This window comes from Bombus huntii, chromosome 10 (assembly GCF_024542735.1).
Source record: "Bombus huntii isolate Logan2020A chromosome 10, iyBomHunt1.1, whole genome shotgun sequence".
NCBI classification, from domain to species: domain Eukaryota; kingdom Metazoa; phylum Arthropoda; class Insecta; order Hymenoptera; family Apidae; genus Bombus; species Bombus huntii.
In genome coordinates, this window is record NC_066247.1 from 12,951,199 (window position 1) to 12,976,994 (window position 25,796).

Consider the following 25,796-nt stretch of genomic DNA (forward strand, 5'->3'; position numbering starts at 1 on the left):
CGAGAATCAATCTTGTTTTACGATTTCATCGATCGGGTGTCGTCGATGTTACCAGATCATAAATTAAGCAGGAAACCACCGACATGCCGAAGCGCGAGCTTCTCTGCAGTTTTATATAAATTTTGTCGATTTCTTGAAATCTTCCGTATCACCGTTATAAGAGTCAATTACACGCATAGTATCGTGTTTATAGTGCACTCCTACGATCTCGTAACAAACTTTTCATCACGTCGGTATACGAACAGGCGCTGAAGCGGTACGAGATCGCACGATTTCGCGGCTTAATTTCCCATGCATGCTTCATCCATCGCTGCGCCGAGCTACGAAGATAGTGGCCGTGTTGCGCGTAATTACGTTAACGAGACCATCTTTGCGAATCGGACTCGATAATCAGAGCTAATTACTCCGTGGTAAAGGAATTCTCGTTGCACGTGTCTCGTTATCGTCAGATGCCGTTTCACCGCGAATCGACCGGGAACCGTGTTATGAGTGTCGACCGTCTTCTCAGCCTACTTCTTATTATAACTTTTCTTAATTTTTATACACGTTGTATACAGATAAGTAGTACTCGCTTACTATTCTACTGGGATAAGTAGTCGCTCTCAAAGTTAAGCTAATGTTAATAAGATTTCAAAGCGTTTTATACAACACACATGATATTGACATCGAAATTTTCTATCATAAGCGTTCAAATACTTTCGCAAACCACTGTATATTCTCATTGTTACGGCATAATATTCACCAGGATACGTTCTTGTTAACAACAAAATAATTTTATTGGACCAAGAATTATGTACAGTTCTATGTACATAAGATTATGCTTATTAACCGTGACTGGTGGTCGAACCAGATTGGCCTGTGATCGATGAACGGTATTCCGAGTCGACGGAACAATCCGCAATTTTCCCGCCCATGCATCGCGTGCCGGTTACATGCCTCGCGCATTTCGATTTCAAGTGCAGCCTATGACTAAGCCGAGCTGTACGGCCGACAATCGGTCGATCGATCGAGATGTGACGTAATAAAGCGAGGCAGGCATGCGTGCACCGCGACAGCACGTTTGAGAAATCGCGTAGGCCAAATCCTGGAAACAACTCGATCGCGTTGTGTATCGTGTATTAAAATCGATACGGAACAGCTTTACAAGGAAGTTACGTATATTTACGACGCTAATTTCACGCGTCTTTTAAGGGGCTACTTTGCATGCGCTCGTGGAATGATTGATGTTTGCCTTCTCGATTTCTATCTGCTTTGTTTATGTACAGGAAATTGAGTAGGGGCTGCAATCTCGACAACGACGAACGATAAATGTTTGAAGCGTAAACTGCGTTTCTACATCGATAAAGATACGCGACTTTTAGCGAACGATTCTAGATATTATACTTTTGTTATATTAACAACCGGGGAATCTCCATTACATATTAAGAAGGAGGTTAAAGTAGATTTACTTTAAACGTAATTTCATCGAATTATTGTAATATTCCTATTCTATTAAATACTTTACTTTTATGTCACCCTTCTAGCAATGAATTCTGTTCTGACAATATATAAATTTGATCGCAGTTAATACTCTATGAGCTTTTAACACAAAGAAAAATTTTGAATTAAATAATTGAGATTCCACTGTTGTGAATTGCTACAGTGACGCTGTTTGTATAACGATACATTAGTTTAAGATATGTACTTCTTTGTACAAATACTGCTAAGGATACTCCTGAGTGTCGTTGGAAACACGTTTAGAAACTCTTCAAGCAGTATAAAAATAATTAAAGCATACAATATAATACAAAATTGGACGCAGGATTATTTGTTCCTAAATTATTCCTTGCCACGGATTCGTCAATTTCTTGAGAACTCCTTGCCATACCACTTCCTCGTTGATGATGACACAGTAATCACGAATCTCTCGATATTTTTACCTCCATTACCTCCTTTATCCATCGTTAATAGTAAAAGTACCTGTAGAAAGCTGCAACAAAATATAAAAAATAATCTTACTCAGCTTTTGGAAATACCGAACCGCTACCAATCACCATAACCATGCATTATCCTTTCAAACATACGTTTCTAAACCCCGTGAAATTTTCAAATTCATTTTCTCTCCTTTCAAATTAAATTCACCATATCAAACTCGATCTTTCCGGACAAAATTCTTCGCTTTCTCTTTTCTCAAATTTAACTTCATGCTTCACTAAATATTCGTTCTACATATTTGTAAACTTTCTTCCCATAGATAGACATTAAGACGATATTTCATTGCTTTAAACAATACACGCTACCAGTTATGAATAGGCATCACGAGACAAATCTCATTATGTAGCAAAGGTGTTACGTTCTTGGTTTTCTAGTTCAACACCGCTCTTTCAACAGTCGTTCAATCCTGCATATTCCTGCAATTCCTGCGAAACAGGGTGCTTATCGTCGAGGCGGCAAAGTTCGAGATGCTGCGATTTTCACGAAGGATCGCGCGGCTAATCGGCAGAGCCTCGTTTCCGCGAGTAATCGCTGGGACACCTGACCACCGGTAATGAGAAGTCAGGCCCGGGACCACTTCAAAGCTGCTAATTACAAGACCCTCGTCACCCAAGCCACCCTACCTCATCCACATCCGATATTCTCTCTCCCTTTGACTGTTAAGTGCTCGCTTTTCTGTCCGTTGGCTCCAGTACTGGGCCGACCGCGGCGCTGACAATAAAGTTAACCAAGAGGGAGACGGCAGTGGGATCCATTAGGCAGTCGAAGGGGCGTCATGCTACGCGTAAATTTAGGCCCCCTCAGAGTGGAACAGACTAGAGAAGAGTACTCGTACCAAGCAAGGGTTGCTTTTCGACGATGCGGTCTTTTTCCGGTTCGCATTGATTGAATTTTGAAAAGATTTTAACTTCGCAGTGGTGCTTGATGCATTGCGTCTGGAGAATAGTGGAGAAATCGTAGAAGTCGTGTCTGCGGTTCAAGTTTAACGATCGATTCGAGTTACGGGGCAACACGTGCACCGAAGAGTCTCGTTTCCCTTTCTCTTTCCGACACGACGACACCATCAATTCTCGATCACAGACGTTCAGAGGGCAGAGGGAAGTCGATCGAACTTTCACTGGCAGCCGGTCGTTCGCGAAACTATATCATTAACACCTAAATCGCGCTCGACTCAAGTAGCTCCCTGTGTCCCAGGAATTTGTCCCCGATTTCCACCCCGTAATTACCTCCTTTCCGCACGATTATTCCGCGCGAAAAGGCGGACCAGGCCGATATCGCGGCCCGTTAAAAGCTCGACGAGAGACGGTAGCATCGTTAGAACTTTGCAGAATAACGCGCAGACAACATCGAAATGGACGATCTCCATATTAACGACCCACCTTCGTCGCTAAGCATTAACGAAAACGAGGCCTGGCCTGGCTGTTTCGCGCGGCTGAATTAAATTATGCTTTGCCCTACTTATCTCACTGCTAGCGAATCTTTCGAGTTATCTCGATGCCGCACGACGAATCTCCAGACAATCATGGTTCGAGACTTTTAACACGTTTTCTTGACATTAAAGCGCCACGACGGTAATCGTCGCCAGCTTCAGAACAGACGTTTTGGCATCGTAGAAGATAATTTGATAGGTTTCGAAAAAAAGTTCTAATCTTGTAAATCAACCACTTTCTTTGTGACAATCTTACGTAGCCGCGGACAGAATTCGTGGTTTGTTGGATGAAATCGAAAGTCTATTGGTACAACAGGTGTCTGAAACCTTGAATGTACAAAATCAATTACCCTTCGGTATTAAATAAATAGGAGAATGAAACCAAAGCTGAAAGCGTCTAAACGGACGGCACGAACTCGTTAAATGTTCTAATACTAACTGCGTATTGCTGTCTGAGATAAGATCGGTAATTAAATTCTGGAGTTCCATTAGAGAGAAGTACGAGTATATTTTATATATCTGCAATTATGTAAGGTAGGTAGTTTACACTACCACACTTTTCAATAAACTTTCATTAACCGAGTAAATATTTGCGATTATATTGCAGGCAAAGGTGCGCATAGTTCTTTAAGTGGTCCGTTCGGTAATTCGATTAACTGTTATTGCTCATAATGACAGCGTATGAAAGTCGCGCAACGATTCGTGAAACTGTTTGCACACCGATCGAACCTGTCTCGCGAGTAGACTGCATGCTCGTAAAATTGTACCCATTACACATTCATAACGGATTAAATAACAACTCGTTACGATTACTGGAAATCGTATTACGAGTCTACTTTAATGAACGAATTAAATATCAGCTTCGTTCGCAGCGTTGAGTCGCGATAAAGAAAACGGCGAAAGCCTAGCAACGACCAATTGCGCCTGTTTACGATTATAAAATTCAAAATTGCCTTCGTTACGCGACTGGTTAACACTTTCAGGGTTGCGTTCGACCACTGAAAAATGCAAATCGATTTTCTATTCCGAAGAACGATGCTATTCTCTCATATAATCAAAACAATTTGCTTTTTTCTAAATTGGCTTTTTTTTTAACAACCCAAGTTATACGATTTCCATTGTTACAGGAGAAACTTTCTGATCTTTGAAATCCCCGAAGAACGTTTCAATTCTACTGTTAAATTCATCGTCACGGTTGTTAAATTTACAGATGCGGAAAAATATTTTACAATCTATCGCATGAAAGCGAAACCGTAATCTATCAATTCTTGATGAAAATACGGCAGCCGCTAAAGACAGCTACGTTTGAAACTTTATAGCCGTCGTAGTGTTAAGAAAAGAAAGCTTAAAACCGCGAACTTGACCGTGAGACGAAGAATCGGGAAGTCGAGGAACATTGATCCGAGTGGAGGTACAATTTCCAGCGTGACACTAAAAGCGACGACCTTGTCGTTGACCCGGCTGACCTCGTAACACCTGTTACGCCTCGCGAAGTACCTCAGCCGAGGTTACGCGTAAACGAGTTTAAGTCACGAGGCCAACGAAACCACTTTCACTGACTCCCCGTCACGCTGTTCTTTAAGTGAATCCCAAGGCCTGACTCCTCTTCGAGGAAACCGGTATTCTCTTCCTCTTCCTCTCTCTCTCTCTTACTCTTTCTCTTGTTCTCTGCCCAACGACGAAGATCGCCAATGGCGGGCGCGGCACGATTTCGATAATGAAGGACGAGAGGAGATTTTTATTCGTTCACGTAACTTCTGCCGGGAGAATCAACCAGAGAAACAGCGAGAGAGAGAGAGAGAGAGAGGGGGGGGGGGGGGACGGGGAGGAATCCCGGCGACTTAATCCCGGAAGAGGCAGCCCTCGGTGCTTCCATTTGCGCGTGGATTACTCCGTGATGTGATTTATGCGAGAACCGAATCGGTATTTTCTGCGAAAATATCGCCGTCAGCCTCGGGGATTTTAGGGGTGGCTTGTTTGTTTCCCAGGTTCGATTCATAAAGAGGAAGATTTTTTTCCTTTCCTTAAGAGGGTGCAAAACCCTGACAAGTTCAAAATACCGAGTTTTTATATTTATTAATTCTTTTTAAATTCCAAGTGCGTAAAATAGTTTGTCGACGCGGCCTATTAAATAACCTAATAATCGATCTTCTGAATATAGGAAATAACTTTTTCGTTTTGTAACACTTTTCCTTTAAGACGATCGAAAGTGAAACAAAATGTTACATGAATATTATCTGAAAAAGATCTGGATTTATCATTCCGTAATTATCAGACCGTAACATACGTTCGTCCCGTTTTCTCAGTTGCTGTAGTAAATACAAAAACGGGACACGGATTTACGTTACAACCCAATACTTACCTAAAACAATTCTCAAACTCTCAAACTCTGTCTTCAAATTCTAAAATTAATGCTAGACTAAGCTTACCTGTACGTCACCATTCTACGTGCCAACTTCTATGTCTTATTTACAAAATGTTAGTAGAATTTCGTACGTTAAGACGCACTTTCAAATTGGACAAGTGTCGGGTGTACTAATTAGTACCAACTAGCACAAACAATATCTATTGTATTAGTAATATATGACTGCATGAGAAACTCTTGGGTTAGTGCAGGAAGAAGAGTCTTGTGTTTCCATATTTACAAGTTTCGTGTGACTCGAGAAATTTGCATAATATTGGAATTGATGCTTCGAAGGTTAGATGTTCGTTTATATATTACCATCTTCCGCGTTTTAACGCAGTGTTTAACATTTAAGAAAGGTCAGGGAGGAGGGACGTCGACCTTTGAGTAGTTCACGATCACGAACAAGATGGAACGCCTTTCACGGAAGCGGCCAAGGATTGCAAACGTATCCTCTATATGTTGAATTGAGAATATTCAATGATATTCGGTGTAACTTTCGAGCTCTTCAACATCACGTAGGTTATTTAAAAGTGACGAAGTAGAGTAGGTAAGTGTTACGAAGATTACTAGATTGCGGATGTTTCTGCACTTATCAAAAATTTAACCCTGCTACATACTTTCTGCCATTTTCAATCCATTTTTTTTGTCCAACGTTATATGACAAGTTTGAACAAAATATGAGAAAATTCTTGTTTTAATATTACATCGAACGTGTTCTTAAAATGTTACAAACTTTTTTGTTTGGCAAAGTAAGCGCAAGTGTGCAATATAAAAACTCGACGATCGCAGCAGAAATAAGTAAGAACCGAGAAAACAGTACTCCGTCCAAGTTCAATTTCTTTAGTGGCGCTCAAAAGAAATGTGAACTAGAATAAACAACCGCAATCTAGAGATTACAGTATTGTTACCGTAATGAATGTGAGTCGTTTAATGAACAGCATGATGAAACGATTCCAATGAATTGACACAGTCGGCACGTGTCAATGAACACAAGTATCATCGTGTGTCCCTTCAGTCACACCCTAATTACATGATGTAATCGATCATTCATACTCAATGAAAGAGATCTTCATGCAGCATGAGGACATGTTGAAGTAAACGAAGGAAAAGGCTGGGTTATCCGACGTGTGTGACAACAAATAAATAGTGTTTTATTCACAAGTTAGGTGCACAAGGACGGCGACAAGTGCTCGGGGTTAGTTTCACCCCCAAAAGTTACTGCTCGCCGCGAGGGGGGTCTTTGGTGAAGGTCTGAATTTTAAGAGCAGATTCGTTGCCATTCTCTGCTTCTGCGTCACGAAAGCGGTTTCATTTTCCCTTCAGAATCCAATCGACGATTTACCTTGGTTGGGTGGCACGAATCCGTATCCGCTCGCGCCTACTATCACTCCGCTTGTGTCCGCGCTATTTGGCGGGGGACCCGGAGGGAACAGCACTGGACCTGAACGAAAAATCATCCTTGTTAAAAATGTTGAAAGTAGTTGCAAACTCTCAATTATTTAACCCTGATCCGGTTTTCGAACGTGTTCTATCTCAAACTCGCGTTAGTTTCAATCGCGAAAGAAATTTCTAACGTTTTTAGAAAGTTATTGCCATACAATTGCAACAAGAAATCGCGCATTAATTCTTGTATATTTTCCTCAAATTGAAAACATTTTCCAACGATAGAAAAATACGATACGATCGGAAATTATCCAAAGAACGTAACACTGTTAAGAGGAAAGTTGGCAACAAATTATTACATTACAGTAAACTATAACTCCTACAAGAACTGTCCGATCCACTAACGTGTCTTATCTCCAACGCAGTGTCAATTTCTACAGCTTTTCAATTATCCTCGACTGATTATTAATCTACCTCTTGCACGTTTCACAGTATGCAAAACTGACTACTGCGCGAAGCCTGAGGCCGTCACTCATCAAACTGTACGTTCAATCATTTCGACGCTCGCCATTTCCATGTACGTCGGCTCGAATCCACAGGAATTTCAATGAGACACGATATCTTAGTTTCAATTCCATTCCCACGAATGCAGCGATTATGAAAAATCATAAACACGCTTTAAGTGAGCTCGTTAGATGCCTGTCAAACCGTGACTCGCGATTATTCGAGCTACCAGTCAATGAAATTACACAGCTGTATATTTTCAATGAAATTTTTGAACTATCAATCGCTGATTTTAGTGAAACTTTTAGAATATATTCTGAAAGATATTTGATCTATGTATTTTTTATCTGTAATCGTCTATATGTAGATTTTTATCTCACATTTAAAACTTTTAAGATGACTGCCGAAGTTCACAGTTAGAAATTAGAAGAACTACAAATTCAATTATAAAATACAGAAATGGCTGTATTTATTGAGAATAAACAAGTCGAAAACCACTTAAGGAATCGTTTCGAGATTACGGAATTCTTTGCGTAATCTGTGATCCGGCCTTCACGGCTTCTGTAAGTCTTTCTCTTGTATCGCTATGATATTTCGTTTCTTTGACGGCATTTGGTCTAGTTTAAATCGATTGTTCGATCACGATCAGAAGCAGAAATATGAATCACGTTTCACAATGTTCATGTACAATAATTCTCCGCGACCTTTTTGATGAATGATGGCATCACGGGAATTTAAATTATAGTATACAGTAAGACGATGTATATTGTCATCTATAAACTTCGTTATTTTCTCGGTAACAAGTTATCAAGGAAAGCCAGTGGAAATCTGCCTGAATGAGGAAGTAATTTGCGTGAATGATTATTAATCGATGCCAATACGAGATAATGGTTTCTGCTAATGTACAGCGTGGAAATAGCGTGCAACAAACTCTGCGATGCTTATCGCGCCGCGAGAAACTGTTACGAAATTGCGACGCTCAGTGGCAAACACCTGATCAATTGTTCCGGTTAATTAAGAGAGGCTAACGAACTGATCAAAGCTACTATGTACTCGCCATACTTCTATCTATGCTTCGCTAATGAGCCGAGCTCTTTACGCAGTCGGCTTACTTTTTCTCATAATCTAGTTAGTTCCAGTCTCCATGCACAATAACGTAGACTTGTGTTTGAAGAATTCTGGAAGGAAGAAAAAATTGTTATCTAATACTCGGTCGCTATAAAACGACCAGTTTCAGTACGATTCAGCGCACTGTTAGCAACACTTTGGCGAGACTGAACTTGGCACCCATTCCATGCGTAAATGCGCCGCGTTCCATTCGACTGCAAGGATCGCGTATCCTGCTTAAGCGTGCATTGGGCTCACACACATGGCGTAGGCAAATGTCACAGCTGCAATGTTGACCTTAGAATACGAATAGGCGACGAGAGGCCTCATTATCGCGACGAACGACGCTCTATCCGTCAATCGTAAATTGCAAGATTTCACGCTGATGGACGTGAGATACCATAAAGTTTCTAAAATTGATTGACCAAGTTTGAAATAACACGATGATTCACGACAGCTTGTAGAAATCGATCGAGAAACTGACTGGAACATATACGACCACTTTCCTTTTACCCGAAACGAATTATTCTAATCACGAGCCATTGCTAGTTTAACTGAACGTCCATAAACCTGAACTGGTAAACGCAACGCGCTCGATATCGATCAGACTATTGCGATTAGTTCCCTCTTCCGCTATTGATCGTAATTTCTGTGCTTGCTATCGAACCTTCGGAATGCAAAGATAATCTCGTTTAGTAGCAGCGTCACGCTTCGTCGGGAACATGGACAGCGGATATGGAATTAACCGCGAGTTCACGAATCGATGCTTCGTACTCGTGGCGAAAATTATGATCGACAGGGTTCGAGTTGGAATTGGAATCAAGACCCGCGTCGAATTGATCGAATTGATTGAAAGGTAGTATATCGAGAACATGAGAAGGGTTCCGAGGATAAAGAATTAACATACTTACCTCTGTTCGATCGTGGATCTCGCATTACCGCTGATTGCCTCAGGTAAGGCCCGAATCCTGCGAACAGCTGACTGTAGTCCTGGGACGAAGCCACTGCCAGGCTCATTAAAACCAAGGTCACCAGAATTGTCTGAAATAAACAGATTGATTCAATACGTGCTTCATTTTTTTCTTTGAATTTTTTCACTGCCAGTAGATCAACACGTATGTCCCTCTGTTCTTAGCTATCCTTTTTGTGCTTATAAAACGTTCGACAAACTAACTAACGTATCCAGCATCGCGGACAAATTATTACATTCTCGAATCTGCTTTCACCGTTTCTCAATCTTCGTGTAAAAAGTTGAAAGTCTCACGTAAAAAAATACGCCATAAATAAAAATGGAAATTCTCGCAATCAGTTTTAATCAAGTCTCTAGAGGCGATTGCAACGATTCGACGAGAATATTGGCTCTAAGCTGGTTCCAATATCGGAAGCTGCGTCGCTATTAACGTCGCGAATTCTACTATACAACGGAGAACGGTCAACGAGACTCGAAAGTTTCGTTAAACGATCTGAAAACGCGCCTAACCGCAGAATGGTAACCTCGTTCGGATGATTTACGATCGAGAAAAGTCTTATATAGAGTTGAAAGCACATGACAATTTTTACGAGCGTTAACAATGCAGCAGAATTTATGGGACAATAGCCGCGGAATAAAATCACCATCCTGACAGATTGTATACAGGTTGCCTATTCAACGTTTCCATCCGATCTAAAGTCACCCGACTTCCTTAGCATTCGCCATTAAACGATAAGGTATGACTAAAGTGTTACTTGATAAATTAACTAGGACAAATTATGGAGAATGTTGAGGGCAAATGGCAATACGGTGCCACTTTACCGCCAACTGTTCCATTCGACTCTGATGAATTGCAATGGTTTTATTTTTAATTGATTTGTTTGCCTCGTAGATAACTATTTCTGTTACGTGCTCGTAGGTATTTATGGCATTTAGAGTGGAAAGGATTCCAGAAATAGATTATGTTCGAGATTTATGGAACATCGTAAATTTAGACACCTATCTCAATTAAGGTATTGTTCTAGCATGGAATTTGCAAAAAATCGATTTCTGTTGGCACTTTATGAGAGTATAGGTTATCGAAACGGTTAAAACGACGTTCTAGACTACAGTACTCCCTTAAAAAACAGCAGCAATAGCACTTCCGTTTCCATCGACTATGTAACACAAGTGAGATGTTAATTACTCTTTCGACAGAACATTTCAATCTCGCAACAGGTTTCTGCTTCTCGATCGTGGTTCCCGCAAAAAGCCATAAATATTCCCAAGGTGTTATCACTTAACGAGGAATCGTGTGCCCGAAAGAAGTCTTAAAAAGGAAATACACAGTGTCGTGAAAGTGACGTAAACTCTCTGTGAATCGCCGATTCGGAAATAGAAGAAACACCTTCTCTCTTGAAAACAAGCGTGGAGGAAGGTGTTTTGTATCATCTGACAAATGACGATCTTCTCGCTTTTCATCGAGTCTTACGTAAAATCTGACGAAATCATTACGCGACTTTACAGTTCGCTCGACGAGGATTCCATCGACGTTACGGGCTTGGGAACGTCGGTTAATGCTATCGAACAATTGCTCACTCGATCATGGCTGATTATTTAAAGTTTAAATGAACGTGAGCACGCTCATTCTTCTATCGACTTTCTGTATCGAAAGCAAGGTGAGCAGCGTGACACGTCATTGCCTCGCGATTTCTTTCTTAACGTCTAGCACAATGTCAAGGCGATTAATTGTTGCTCCGTTATGAGAACTCCGGTCTACGATACATCACAGTAAATAGTTTCCAACTGAGAATTCCCAATGTATTAGACTGGTGAGAAAATAACGTCGGTGTTTGATCGTAGTAAGAAAAGCCTCGAATGGCTCGTATTTTATTTTGTGTTATCATTTTCCTACTAATCCGATACTTCAAATCCTAAAACCAGCGATTGCAAAATGTCGCTTAGATGGAATCGCTCGATCTAACATAATCTGGTGAGACGTTACGTTGATTTACCAACGAGATACTCTATGACGAGGATAGTGTTACGCCACGCTGGGTTTTCTTGTCACAACTTTCAACGGGGTTGATTGAAACGAGAAAAGAGAAAGACAGTTTAATGATATAGTCTCGCAAACTGCCAGAAGTCGAGTTGATTGGCATCGGTTCTAATTAGCCATAGCTGCCTGCATGAATAAATCCGCCATAATTACGCTGCTGAAACCGAACGGTGAGAAAAATGCGACAAGTCGTTTCTCAAATACCGATACTACCTCCAGTTTTCTTCAAGCCCATCTTCTTCTGTCAAAAAGTGAAAAAATCCCATTTTAAAACGAGAAATCACATAAAATGCTTCATATGTCGATGAAGGTATGAAAATCTCAAGGTGTATGAAGATCGTTATGTATGTTCGTTCAGAAGAACGAGAGGAATAGAAAAGCAAGGTCGAGGTAACACGGCGAACGCGAATACCTACACGTATCTGATTATCGAGTGGCTACTACAGAATGTTTCAAAATATGATTTTATTCAAACGTAACACCTTGGAAGTGCAATTAAACGACGAAGAATACAGAACGCCTACATACTTTAAGCCTGCTACGATCCTCAAACTTTTATATCCGAATCTCACTCTTGTTTCAACAAACAAAATATCTTGTAATATATTAAGACAAATTGCAGTGTAAGATGGAAATACAAATTCATGACTCAAGAGATTTTCCTGGTTCTCTTTGAACTAAAATACTTTTATATAATCTAACTTTTGCAACTCTTAGACAGACAAGTTAACCCAATTTGTTCTTCAGGCGAGAGAAACGACATTGAAGAGGCACCTTAAACATGGAAGAGAGCGATTTTAAAGGAATTCTGCTGGAAAAGTCACGCGCGTTCTATCGTAGGTACAGAGGCACGAGGTCGCCCACAAACCACGGCACACATGTTCGTACACCGTGACGATAGATCACGCCGCTGTGATATCTAAGGCAACGCGCGTCGATGATCACGAGAACTGCACGTAGCGCACGGTGGCTACTCGAACGAGCGCGGGGCGATGTAATTTATGCTTTGCATTCGTTGCGAAATAATCGTAAACATATTGCATATTTGTCGGGGTGAAGCGACGCACGAAATGCAGAGGAAAACCAGGAAACGGAGGTAATCAGAAAATCTGCGTCGAGTTTTCCACGCGTGAATTAATCAACATTCGTGCCGCTGATTGTATAAGCGGCCTAAATCGAAGACTTAATTTTGCGCTGCATCTATTTACAGTACGATAATCTGAAATCATTTTCGCAAAGTGGTGGAAATTTAACCGTAGAATTGAGTTAGCTGTTTCGTTGTTAAACAGAATTCGGTTCACGCGTCAAGCACAAAGCTTTAAATACGTATCCCGGAATGAAAAATATATGACTTACGGGTGATAGCACTAGCCTTTCAGGAAAAGTATACCACTAACTCTACAAATATTTTCGTGGGTGTAATTCACCTAATCTTGTAATTAGTTTGACATTTTTTATACGCAATTTGAAAGTTTGTGAAATACTAGTGCTTTACTACACAATGTACCAATGTACACTTACACGAGTTCTCTCCAACTCTTGAAGCAATAGATTTATCAACCTGCGACTATTTCCAGGAAGAATAACAGTTTCCTTTCTCCTCGATGATCAATAAAAGACCGGGTCGACCCGTTTCATTATTTTCTCTCTAATTCGCCCGCGGTCTGCGAGTTTTGCTCGTTCTCCGGTATCTCACACCTTACGACATCCTTCGTACAGAGCGCGATTCATCACAAAATGTCGAACACGATTTGTTCTCGCGTTGCCTGATCGATAAGCATCGATGTAGATCTAACTGAGCGTATCATTAAATCAATGTAATGGTTACTTTCCCTGATATCTACCGTTTTGATACGATGTTACGTGTCGGATCAAACGACTTTGACTGACAAAATAGCTGTATTTTATCCAAACTGATTAGACCCGAAGAGTATTTACGATAGACTTTATAGGCCATTTTTCAGAAAGCTCCTTAATTCATTCCGTAACATTATCTACCAACAAATTTCACGATCATTCGATCGCAATCGATATCGAATTGAACACGAGGCGAAAGGGACGATGCTTCGAGTGAAAACCAGTCTCTTGTCAAAACAATGATCTCTCGATTGTCACAAACACAAACAGACCGCGTCTCGAGTTTCTCCGTGCGTCAAGTGAGCATACGAGATGTATCTCGAGTGCATAGCGTTTTGGATCCATTAGCAGAGATCGCGTAGCGAAACGCTTAAAGCGTACGCTCGAGTGTTCCGACGAGTGCTTCCGCGTTTAATATTCAGAGAAACGATTTGTTCCTCTGCAGTCGCTTTTTTCCAACGTTTACATCATTAATGACGATGCTATTCGGTCGCATCTGTGGAAGCCGGATGCGTTCGTTGCATAACATGAAGAAACATACGTCTACGAACGAAAGTACGTGGAGTTTTCCGTCGTTTCGCCAATGGAGAACGCTCTTCTCAGGCAATTACTCGTTTCAGCTCGTTTGGTAGACGGTTCTAATACAGAGGATCGTTGGAATTATCGTTTCGGGAAATATTCACGCAAAATTGACTAGTTACACGTTAGGTAAATTAGGCGTGTCGCGGAATTGTCTGGCATTTCTGGCATTAGCGACGCTCATGTAGATAACAGCAATGAAATTTCTCTTCCTTGTCTCTTCCTTGTCTCTTCCTCGTCTTTTCACTTTCTTAATCTCTTACGTTGCGAAGACACTTCAAGGTATCACTGACATTAAAATATTGCTAAGAAATAAATATTTGTTCGAATCTTATGATACTAGTTGCAAATAACAACATCTTCGATGTTAGTTAGAAGTATTATTTCTGTGTACTTCCATGTGTGCATTTACGCTCCAATGATCTTGTTCTCGTAAGTTGTTCTTAACTATATCTATAGGTTGCAAATCTAATTTTATATGCCACCATAAAGTAAGCCGAAGTTTGTACGCTCGTAATAAAGCACGGGAGTCAAACGGTTAATTTACACGAGTATTTTTGTCACCGTACAGTGGAATGCTCCTATCTTACATGTACACACGATTGCACTTCAGATAGCTATTGTTACAACACGCCCACATCGTGCCCATGCAAAATATTATCTTCTCGCTTTTACTTTTCTGTCATGTGCTACTCATGTATTAGTACCACCGTAAACCCGTCGTTTTCTCGTAAAACTATTTTTTCTCTCCGCGTTAGTGCCTCCAGACAATTAGAAAATTGAAGCGAGCAACGGTAATTACACGATGCAGAGAAATTTCCCTGCAAGCGTTTCTTAATTGGCAATGAAAACAAAGCTTCTATTGTATCGCATATTTAGAAAGGATTTTGAAAGGCTATGTTACACATTTTCTAATTTTCCGATAGAAAATTGAATCCTTCGCAAGATATACGGAAGAAAAAATTGCAACAAACTAAGTCGATGGGTTAAGAGTTTTTGCTAATAGCGTGTGCAACGCAATGAAATTCAATTAACACGAACCGAAGTGAACAGATTTGTGCAAACAGGTTATGTTTCTGTGAGTTTTCGGTTCGCGTGTTGCAAACCCCGCAGGCGCCTAATTTCGACATCGGCGAAGATATGATGCACACTCGGGAACGCAATGCGTTCATTGCAATGTAGCTACTACTGCTTACACAACATCCATTCGCCTAAAATTCAACGTTCGACATTCTTCTATGGCATCGAAATCTACATCGTTGAAATTTTGATAGAAAATTCCTTTTAGCTTATATGCTAATCTTACACAAACCGTGAAAAGTACAGTGGCTATAAAAGATACTTGTACTGTTCGTCGTAATATCAGACGTTTTCAATCGTGTGAAAGTACTACTAAATGAAATTTAATATACTCAGTCCTGATTATTCCGTATGTATTGCGCTGTAATAAGAACAATGGTATATACATACTTCTTGCAGTCAGTGTAAATTGCTTCTAGGAACGCTATTGGTAATACACGCGACCGGTTTATTACAATAGAAAATTCATCAGCCTGGTTTTGTGAAGCGAAAAGACGAAAGAAATAGGAAACATCGTGTCGACTTGTGGAACGTGAACCGGGAGTCCTTTCAGAAAGGTGGCGACGGTGCAATTGTGAAACGTGTAGCGCGATAATCGAGGTCGACTGTTCAGAAAATTCGACGGAATGCGTTCTCTGAGAGCGAAACGACGCCACCGCGTGCACCGGAACGAGGAGAAACCTTCTATCGGCGTTACGGAATTCGTTGTTGTTCGTGGCCAACGAAGAAGAGAGAACAACTGAGAGTAATATAAATTTGATTCGTGTACCCGGAGAAAACTGTATAATGCACGTGTTACGATTTCAGAGAGTATCAGAAAAATATGCACGTGCTGCAAGAGAAAAGACTATTGCGATGTCTGCGCAGATATAGCGATGCAGATCGCCTCTTGATAACAGGGAATAATTATCGCGAGAATCAGATTTAAGATGATATTCTTGACCTCGAACGATATTCTCTCAGATTCACGGTAAATTATTTATTCGTTGCTCGTGCAACTGTTGCAACGTGTATTTCTAACGGAACAAAATATAGGTAACGGAAACGTTCCCTCGATGGCTAATGGTAGTGACTTGTATCACCATTAATAAAACTTCAAAATGTTTTATTTAACGCGTTAAATATGGATATAGGAGCTATTGTAATGTAGCCACTATTGTACTACTAGTATGTTGCATATACGCTAAGTGTTCAAATCTTTCGTGTGCCAATATTACGACAGAGGCATCGTTCTGATTCAGAGGCTCTTATAGAATTGTGCGATCGAGTGAAAGCGAACATCCCCGATTGCGTTTTCATCCTCCGTGTGTCGCTCGTGCAATCCTCGTGTTGGACTTCGTCCTTGGCGCCGGGCCAATTATTGCGCGAAATGAGGGCCAAAGCTGTTGGACAACGAACGTCTTCGTAATTAGAAAGTGGAACGGTTGCCTCGTCCTACCTATTGAATTTCTATCTCTGTGCTCCCAAATCCTCCAATAGTTGGTCGATATAGACTAAGATAACGTTATTTCAGTTAATAGGATAAGGCTAAGCAATTTGCTTTGCAATTTGCTAAATTCGATCGCTGCTATTGTATTAAACGTTAACAGTCTCGTATACGCAACAATTTTGGTAATTCTGCGCAAAATTCAAAGTCAAACGTTAAGATGTTGAAACTTAGTTGAGTTAGCCGAGTGAGAGACTCGAGTAGCTTAGTTACTCAAATATCTTACTATATATTCCAACGTACACTTTCCCTTTCATATCGATGTTATCTTATCGTGACTGGTCGAGCCGCTCCATTGTAGGGCAGTCTAGCATCCGGCAACATCTATTTACCTTCATCTCGTATAACGCGAGAAGATTTGCTGGCTACTGGCAATTTCGATTTTCGTTTAGAGTTCGGTTACATGATAATATTACGTCAGTAGCAACGGAGGCAGCGCGTGAAAAGGGTGAACTAGTTCGCAGAGAACAAGAAAGGGAGGGATACTTCCGACCGCGTACGCGGTTACGGTTCGACAGTTACCGGTGAAAAGCACGAAGAAACGTTTCTCCATCGGTTCCGCACCTTTCCAAGGCGGAAAAATCGCCACCATTCACCAGGGGGTTTTAAAAAATAAAAGACCACCAGCGAAATGATAGCTCTTCTCTCCTTTCCAATCCGTTCCCCGGACCACTTTCGCCCTGCAGGAAATATATAACGAGCTAAATGTTTCTGACTTGAAAGTTATTTATTCTTTCTGTGCAACTAATTATCAAATTATTGAAAAATTGAGTATCGGAAAAGTTTCATGTTTTCAGTCATTCGTGCAGGAAGTAGTGTTTTGTTTGTATTATGTTATAGATATTATGAGAGTAGTGTAGAAATCAGGAATCAATTTTATGAAATCGAAATCGAAATCTATGTAATAATATTCCGTAATTACGTAACGAACGTAATCTAAGAATTTAATATCTATAAAAGTTATTTATTCTTCCGATATAATTAAATATCAAATGCTCGAGAAACTAAAGATCAAGGAGATTTTACATTTTTTAATCGTTTACGCAGAAATAGCGTTTTTCTTTTTTGTATTTTGCCATGGATACTATACAAAAAGCGTACAAAATCGGGAAACAATCCTACTCACGATATCGAAAGCTATGTACGCAGTTCCTGAATCGAATTTAGTGATTTACAAGCGGCCACGATCGCAGTTACCGCTTGGCGACGAGGAAAAACAAAAGCCTAATACAATAAAACGATGAAATCGACCTTTCAGCCGTATGACTAATCGACCACGATATACCGAGCGCGATTTATTTCGACCCATGAATCGTTTACGTGCAATCGATGGATTCCGTTTTTTTTTTCGAATATTAATGGCCGTCGATTTATTTGTTGCTGTTTTTAAACGGTATTGGAAATCAGAAAAATAGGAGAAATGACATCGTTTAGGACGAGAAAGGATTTCAAAACTCTTTGCGTCAAAGAGGCTGCTCGGAAATAGCACATTCGTGCAACCTGTTTCACATTAATCTCATACGTCGACGTGACCAATATTTCTTCTGGCGGCTCGAAAATGATTTATAGAGCTTTTTCGTCACACCTCGTAACGACACGACGTAACGTTGATTTTCCAACGTTTCTACTTCCTCGAGCAATCAATTCACGCATAAGTAATATTCCTTGATAATGTGGAAATATTATCACGATCGAATATCAAAAAAAGAAAAACCATGTCTCTGAGGAACGCAAACCGCGGAATGTGTATGTAAAAACATTTTCTATCGCAATACGTCTAAAATCAATTTAAGATACCATAATTGTACGAATCGTTTCTTGTTCACGCACTAGATCCCCCGAAATTGATCAAAAATATCTCCGTATCCGACTAGCTGCGTTACTCTCACCAACTACTTTCGACATACGTACATAAGAAAAAAAATATACCCTGAGAAAACCTTTTGCATTCGTTGCAATTTTTATTCGATACTCGAGCCGAACGCTCGTGGAAACGTCAATGTCGCTGTCGATTACTTGACGGTTAGATTAGAAAGCGAGAACGCACACCTATGACCGGTGTTAAGAGGGCAACCGATTCACCACGATCAGGGAAACTGATTTCGAATCGTTAATCGCGTTCACTAGTTCTCCAATGAATTCAAACTCCAGTTGTTAGTTGAAATATAGCTGGAGATCAGTTAATGCCACTAAGAACCTCCCATTTTCACGTTGCTAAACGTAATATACGTTCACTAATGCATTTTGCATAACCAGTACTTCTCGTCTTAGGGCAATTAACGTGTAATAAGTTCTTTAGAAATCAGAGTCTCGTGATAGCGAGATATTTATACGAAATCGAAAACATCTAGAGAGTCAAGTGTCGCGATAATTTCTTGTTAGTTGTTCGCCAAGTAAGGATTAATATCCCCACCAATGATTTCGCAAGTCGCTATCTAATTCCGATCGCGTGACTAGGATCAGTAACCGTTTTCATTTCAGACAAGGGTTAATGACGTTTTTCGTGCGTGACTGCATTGGACAGGACTCTTATGCAAAAAGTGCATAAAAGAGAAATTAAGCGATGTCGTTTGTAGTGTTATTTTACAATGCTTGTTTGAATTTTCGAGCGCACCTAAGCGATTTCCGCGGCTGAAACGAATTACTCTTATTGTTCTGATCTGATCTTAAAAGTTTTCTCTTAGTTTCTTCGATCGATATTATTCATTACGTTACGCAACAATCGATGAAGTCTAAGACTTTGCCCATAAATTATAGTTTTAAAACGATTATTAGAATTTCTATCAAATTTCTATCAAATATCTTTCGGATAGTAATCGTACGATTGGATCGATCGGATGTTAATCGTACTCCTGACACACAGACTGGTGATTCGTTACGCAATGACAGAGCAACCCGGCAAGAAGCAGACGTTAGTTGAGGCAAACGTTACATCAGCCCGGGGCAAGGACGTGGACCTGTCTCGCCGACGGCTACGATCTCGTGAATGAACCCAAGTCGGGTTTACGGATTTCCTTTACTCGCGTCTCCATGTTCGTTCAACTTCTTCCTATTCACTCTTGTCTCGACGAATAAAGCGTCTATTCGGTTCCAAACTGGGAGGCGCTAATTAACCAAGCATAATCCACTCGTATGAGACGGATGATTACTTTCTCTTCGAAGAGCAGAGTGACGAAAGCGATAATAACGCGGTGAAGAAGAACGTGTGCAAAGTATTTGAATAAATGTACAACCTACTTTCACGATATGTGACTCCAATGGGATCATCCAAGGCAACGAGGGCTCGCGATTGCAGTAAATTCCTTGCAACTACTATAAGTTATTATAAGTGTCATAAAAGTGATTCAGCTGACCTCAATTAGGATGTGCTGTTAATGCTACCGCGATTTCTTCTACATGTTCTAATTATATAGAGACGATAAATAAGCATGCTGATAATTAGGTTTACGAGGATTCTAAGCAGTAGTTCGCGAGACGAGTCGCAGTTCCAGAAAAAGAGGATGTAGAAAGTTCGGCCACAACAAGCGAATCTCGTGGTGTGCATCTTTACACGCGGTTACGACGAAGACGATCAGGGTGTCTTCTCGCTCTCTCGCCTTTCTAATAGCGGATCTTATCTTATCACGAGCTAGATATTCGAGGCAATAGTTGACCTACTTGAATTTTAAATTGATCCTTCGACGCAGAAATACGATTTCTGCACGGTCAATGATTTCAAATCACTAAACAACCGTAGAAAGTTTGTACGTGAAAGGTTCGCCAAGATGCTGAGCCACTTCTGGTAAGACAATATTTACGAAAAGTTTGAAAACGCCGCGCAAAAACCATATCAATACCGTACAGGCGAGATTGATGGCCTACCAAAATTCTGCTTTAACATAAACCGATCGATATTCCACGATAAAATTCATACTATTATTGAAAGAAGAGTCTGATCGTAAATATCTGTTCTCACTTGCAACACCGTCATCCTGCGTGAACCTCTCGTCGATCCTCAATCCGTCCGACTACCGTGCTCGATGGTACCCAGCCAAACACCTCATTTCCCCAGGAACCGGAAAGAGGACTGAATCACGTTCGCGTTAACCAATCAAACGAGTCATGTGCCAAACTGGACACAATCACGAAAGCTTTTCTGTCCGATCGCGAGAGTAACAATGATCGATCGAACGAACGAACGAGCACAGGGAGCGCGAGTTAGTTCACTATAAAAGCGCGCGATCTAGTCCCGCGAAAGTCTCTCCCACCGGTACTACCGCCCCCTCCAATTAATCGCGGCACACGGGCCAACTCTGAGGAAAACTTCCCTTTCCCATTGCCACGAATCTCTTCCGTGCGCGTGTACACTGTACACGACTCTCTTCCACTCCTTAAGCTTACGCCCACGAGCGCGAATATTACTTACGATCCTCATGGTTCTTCGATTTTGTTCACAATCCTTCGATTTTGTGTAGAAGAATAGGTCTGCTCGGAGCGGTCACGTGGCGACTGGGTTGTCGCTAAATGGACTACACGCTGGACGAGCCAGAAAGCAACTGTAGTCTCAAGCTTGCGTTGACTCGTCGATTCTACAGGCACGCTGATATTCACCAGCTTCCACTGCAGGGCACGTTCGTTGCTCGATAGCTGGAAGAGAACAGTACGCTTGTTCCAGAGCCTTCCTACCTTGTTGGAAGCTCGATAAAGCTAGACTCGCGAGCCTGAGCAGAGGAAACGGTGCCGATAAAAGGTGGATCGTAGGTGTATACCGCGCGCTTGCCGTACCGGGAACGTTTGACACGAAGTGGGGGCTGTTCCTGGGACTTATATGTCGCCGCTGGAGGCCACCGTGCCTCTTTAATCCCTGCCCCCCTTGGGTCCGAGCCCCTCTAAACGGACCCTTGACGATGGTCAAGGTGACCCCTGCCTCGGGGGACACTACGTGACCGATCGCCAAGCTCCACCGCTCGCAATCGCTCGGGGGGAAACGACGCGACGCGCGACTCCTCGTCGATTCTACATCTTGCGCGTGCTTCTTGCTTTATCTTTGGCAACGGTTACTCGTAGAGTCTTGGGCATCGATCGTTTTCAGTTTTAGAACTATTGTAGTACGTTTAACGCAATGGTATAGATTTAAAATGCGTTGTGCTAATTTTCATTACAAACCAAGAAAAAAGGTCGAAAAGTGCGACCTTTGCTTTTTTCTTCGCGATTCCGGCCATTCGCTTGCTTCGATATTAAAAAAGTTATTCAGTTTCAAACTGTTTTGCAACAATTTTAGAAATCTCTTTACATAGCTATACATGTGTATAAAGTTTTAACTGTGCCACGTTCTTTCGGTCATGTATGATCAGATAATTCGATTATATAGTTCTTCCCTACTCCTCGACAAAATATAAAACAATTTCTTAAGCACGATCTAGCTAGACTCGATTTTATGTTGAACATTTTGTTAACTCAAAGAAATCTTCGAAATCATAAAATGTTGTGGGTCACCGAATTAATCGCGTTATATTTTTTGGTGGTATTATAGAAGCACCACTTTATACAGGATTCCTGAAGGTGTTAAAACTTGTGAATCATTCTAAAAAGAACAACGCAGTTATTCATTCTTCTGCTAGATCGATACTACATCCTTTGCAATTCCTCTGATACCTTCCAATTATCAAATAAATCTCCATTGTCGCGCATTCATCCGCCTAATGAATTCCACGTGCCGTCAAGCATCCAGCACAAAAAAAGCTGCCTGTAACGTCTTCGAGCCTCGAGGGCAGACGACTGCCGTTGCAAAATTACCGTCGATTACCCACGCGATCTCAATTAAAGCGTCATCCGCGACATATCCCGATGACGATTCTATACGATTACAGCGTCGTGATCGGAATCCGGATCCGTGCACCCGCTTAATGACGTCACGCGTCGTTGCAAGAGCCGCATGGTCTTGTCTGCAACGAGATTTTAATCGCAATCGACGTTGTTCCAGCCGAAAGTAGCATGGAATCGCGGCAAAAATTATGCTTGCATTCACGATGGCGTTTTCTCGGTCTAGACGGACCGATTTATCACGATGTCGCTCTTCTTCAATGTGGTTCGTCACAGCCGTTGAAAAAAAACCTCCGAGATTCGTGCTGACGCGACAATCCGCGTGATAAAAGTGAAGAATAGAGGCCTCTTCAATGGGGAACGTGTCCTTTTTTTTTCTTCCCCCGATCGCGTCTGGGATCTGGCAGAGTATTCTAAGAGAAATCTTTTTTCGACTCATTTCGAAAAATCGTCCCATTATATTATACAGAACGTTTCAGACGATCTTTTGTTAAATAAGTGATTAAAAAATGAATAACGCGTGTACCCGAATTATACATATATATGATTTTAATACAAGAATGTTTCATCAGCAAGGAGGTTAAAAAATGGCCATTTTTTAACACCTTCCTTTGCAAATTAATAATAAATTAACAATTACTTATTATTATCGATATAAAGTTACATTTAAATTGTTTATTTAAAAACTTATGTTTCTTTTTTCGTGTCACTTTAGAAGAATCTTCTTTATCTAACTCACAGTTAAAAAATTCAATAATCTGAAACAAATATGTTTTTAACCCTTATGTCTTGACATTCTGTAGTTCCACTTATGATAATATACTTAGAACCCGACCAAGACATATAATTATTAGTTTTTTTCTAATTCTTTGAAGTACTATAAAATGGTGTCAGCAGTCAAAGACATCATATTTAATTACGTAAAGAGGAAGTTTCCTCGTATGCATGCGTTTGCCGTTTCTTTTTCTTAGCAATTGTTTTATACATTCTATACGAGTGAGGTAAACGATAGAAACAAAAACTATATGGATTATTTGAATTTCATGTTTCTTGGAAGTATCGTTATTTGCCGATACCACTTTGTATATTTACATCCTACTGCTCGTTAAAACACATTATTTATTCTCACAGTAGATTGATTTGATAGATTTATAAAACAAATATTACTTAAAATGTTTCAGGATATCCAATATAAAGATTAGAATAAAATAATAAATTGAAACGAAACTAAAGAATAAGCCCATTGTAGATCTTTTGTCCCTCATTTTATGATTTAATTTCATTCTGCCAAAATTAAGCAAATCTCCGATTATTCATGACCGAAAATGTATTTAGATAAATCGTCTGGCATTTTCTTATACAAGATCATTCCCCAACATCCTCGATGACCTCAGTTTTTATCAAACAAACGAATAACGCAAAGAAGATAATTAGCCTCGACAATCTGGTCGAAAGGAGTCCGCAAAGTTCCCAGAAGTTCGCATAATTTCCGGCGATGAATCTCGGGCGGGGAATAAATCGGTGTCATCCGCGGGCGATTATCAAAGATGCTCGAGGATTCCGCAAGAAGCTATTTCGCTTCTTTCCCGCGCGTAACAACGCGCTTCGAAGCAAGGCCGAGCATCTGCGTGCGTGTCTCTATGTGAAAATTCAATCGTCGCGTCGATTCAAGGGAATCATTTCCCTTTTGGTACGATGAGGTTACTTTTGAAAGTATTCGAGTTTTACCACGAGAAGAAATGTTTCTTCGTAAAATAAGGAACATATGTAAAGTGGGGCAAGGTTTTTCAAACTGTACTGATTTACTAAGGAACATGTCGAAGAAAGATAGTGGACCGTAATCATGTGATCAAGGTAGGGTTGTATCATTATCCTGGCAACTGCTGGGTATTAACTATAATTATCCTTGACAGCGCAGGATTATCTCGGACTTGGTATCTCAAAATAACGCTTGAATTTGTATCGATATTTTTCTATTAGATATTATCCAACAGAGGAGTTATGTCTTTTCTATTTTACCTCGAAATTATTAACTTGATCTTGCAGAAACCATATAACAGTAATTTCTTGGTTTATCAAGACTTAACACAATTTTGATTAAAGTTTCACCAGGAAGGGTTAATAATCGTGCTACGTGCAACTGGTCGCGTGGATGGTTTCTTAACCTTCGTCAAAAATGGAACCGTTAACCTTAACCCGATAATTAGTGGGCTTTGAGCCGAGACACAAAGCAAGGAAACGGTCAGTGCTTTCCAATACCATGGGCACTGGAGGAAGGTTAGTCCTTGAGATTAACCAGCCAGAATCTCCTAAAATTGGTTCACCTCTCGAGGTCAAAAAATACCACACCATGAAACGTGTCGTTCAGTGTATTTTCTCACGTTTGTTCCAACGTTTTTCACGGTCATTGATCTTCAAAAATTCTCGATCGAGGTAGACATTTTTTGTTCTACAGCAGAGCAGTTTTGCAACAAAACGTATTGGGGGAAAGTTTGCCATTCAAGGCGATTAATCTTCCAGAAAACGATAAAAAGGGTAAAGATTCTCTTTTTTGTGTGATTTATTTTGCAGCGCGAATACGACGTGTATTTCTACGAGGCTACGATGGAATCTTGTAACATCGAAGGAAACGGTTTGTTATTACATTCAACAGGAATTTAGATCAACCGAGGGATCAGTAGGATCACGTGAGTAATTTAGTCTCTCGAACCTGTTTCCCGGTAATTGCACGCATACCGTTCACTCTTTTCACCACGCACACTCCCCATTACCTGTACCATTTCAGCTCGCAAACTTGTTTTCACTTACAACAGTTAAGTAGCCAAACTTTTCCGTTATTATCAAATTCGATTACTCTCAAAATCTCAATAAATTGCACAACGTACTTCAACGACCATAAAACGAGAATTTATGAGCAATTGATAATAATCCAAAATAAATAGCCTACCGAACCTTTTCATTATATTTAATCAATCTTATCTCTATCTTTTTGCCAATGTTGAAACTACTGCACCGAAAGAGTATGCCTTCTTGAGTGCAATTACCGGCTACACGACCCAAATTGATCGAGTTATATCGATTACGTGTTACACCATGTAATATCAAGCCAGAATTGAAAGTCGATTGTGGGAGAAATTGCACGCGAGCGCTTCAAGTTCCCGACTTTTTCTACGAAACACG

General features: G+C 40.6%; 1 protein-coding gene across 2 annotated transcripts; it reads right to left on the reverse strand.

Moving 5' to 3' along the window:
* Window positions 1-751: 751 nt before the first annotated feature.
* LOC126870406 (uncharacterized) lies at window positions 752-21,674 on the reverse strand. 2 transcript variants are annotated; one of them, XM_050628086.1, is made up of 4 exons: window positions 21,220-21,674; window positions 9,716-9,845; window positions 7,153-7,251; window positions 752-1,969 (listed from the first exon to the last, which is right to left on the reverse strand). In XM_050628086.1, exons 1-4 carry the CDS (start codon window positions 21,226-21,228, stop codon window positions 1,944-1,946), a joined length of 264 nt encoding a protein of 87 aa, XP_050484043.1. In that variant the 5' UTR covers window positions 21,229-21,674; the 3' UTR covers window positions 752-1,943. The 2 variants fall into 2 exon arrangements, with proteins under 2 accessions (XP_050484043.1, XP_050484042.1); XM_050628085.1 differs by lacking the exon at window positions 21,220-21,674 and adding an exon at window positions 20,770-21,028.
* Window positions 21,675-25,796: the final 4,122 nt, after the last annotated feature.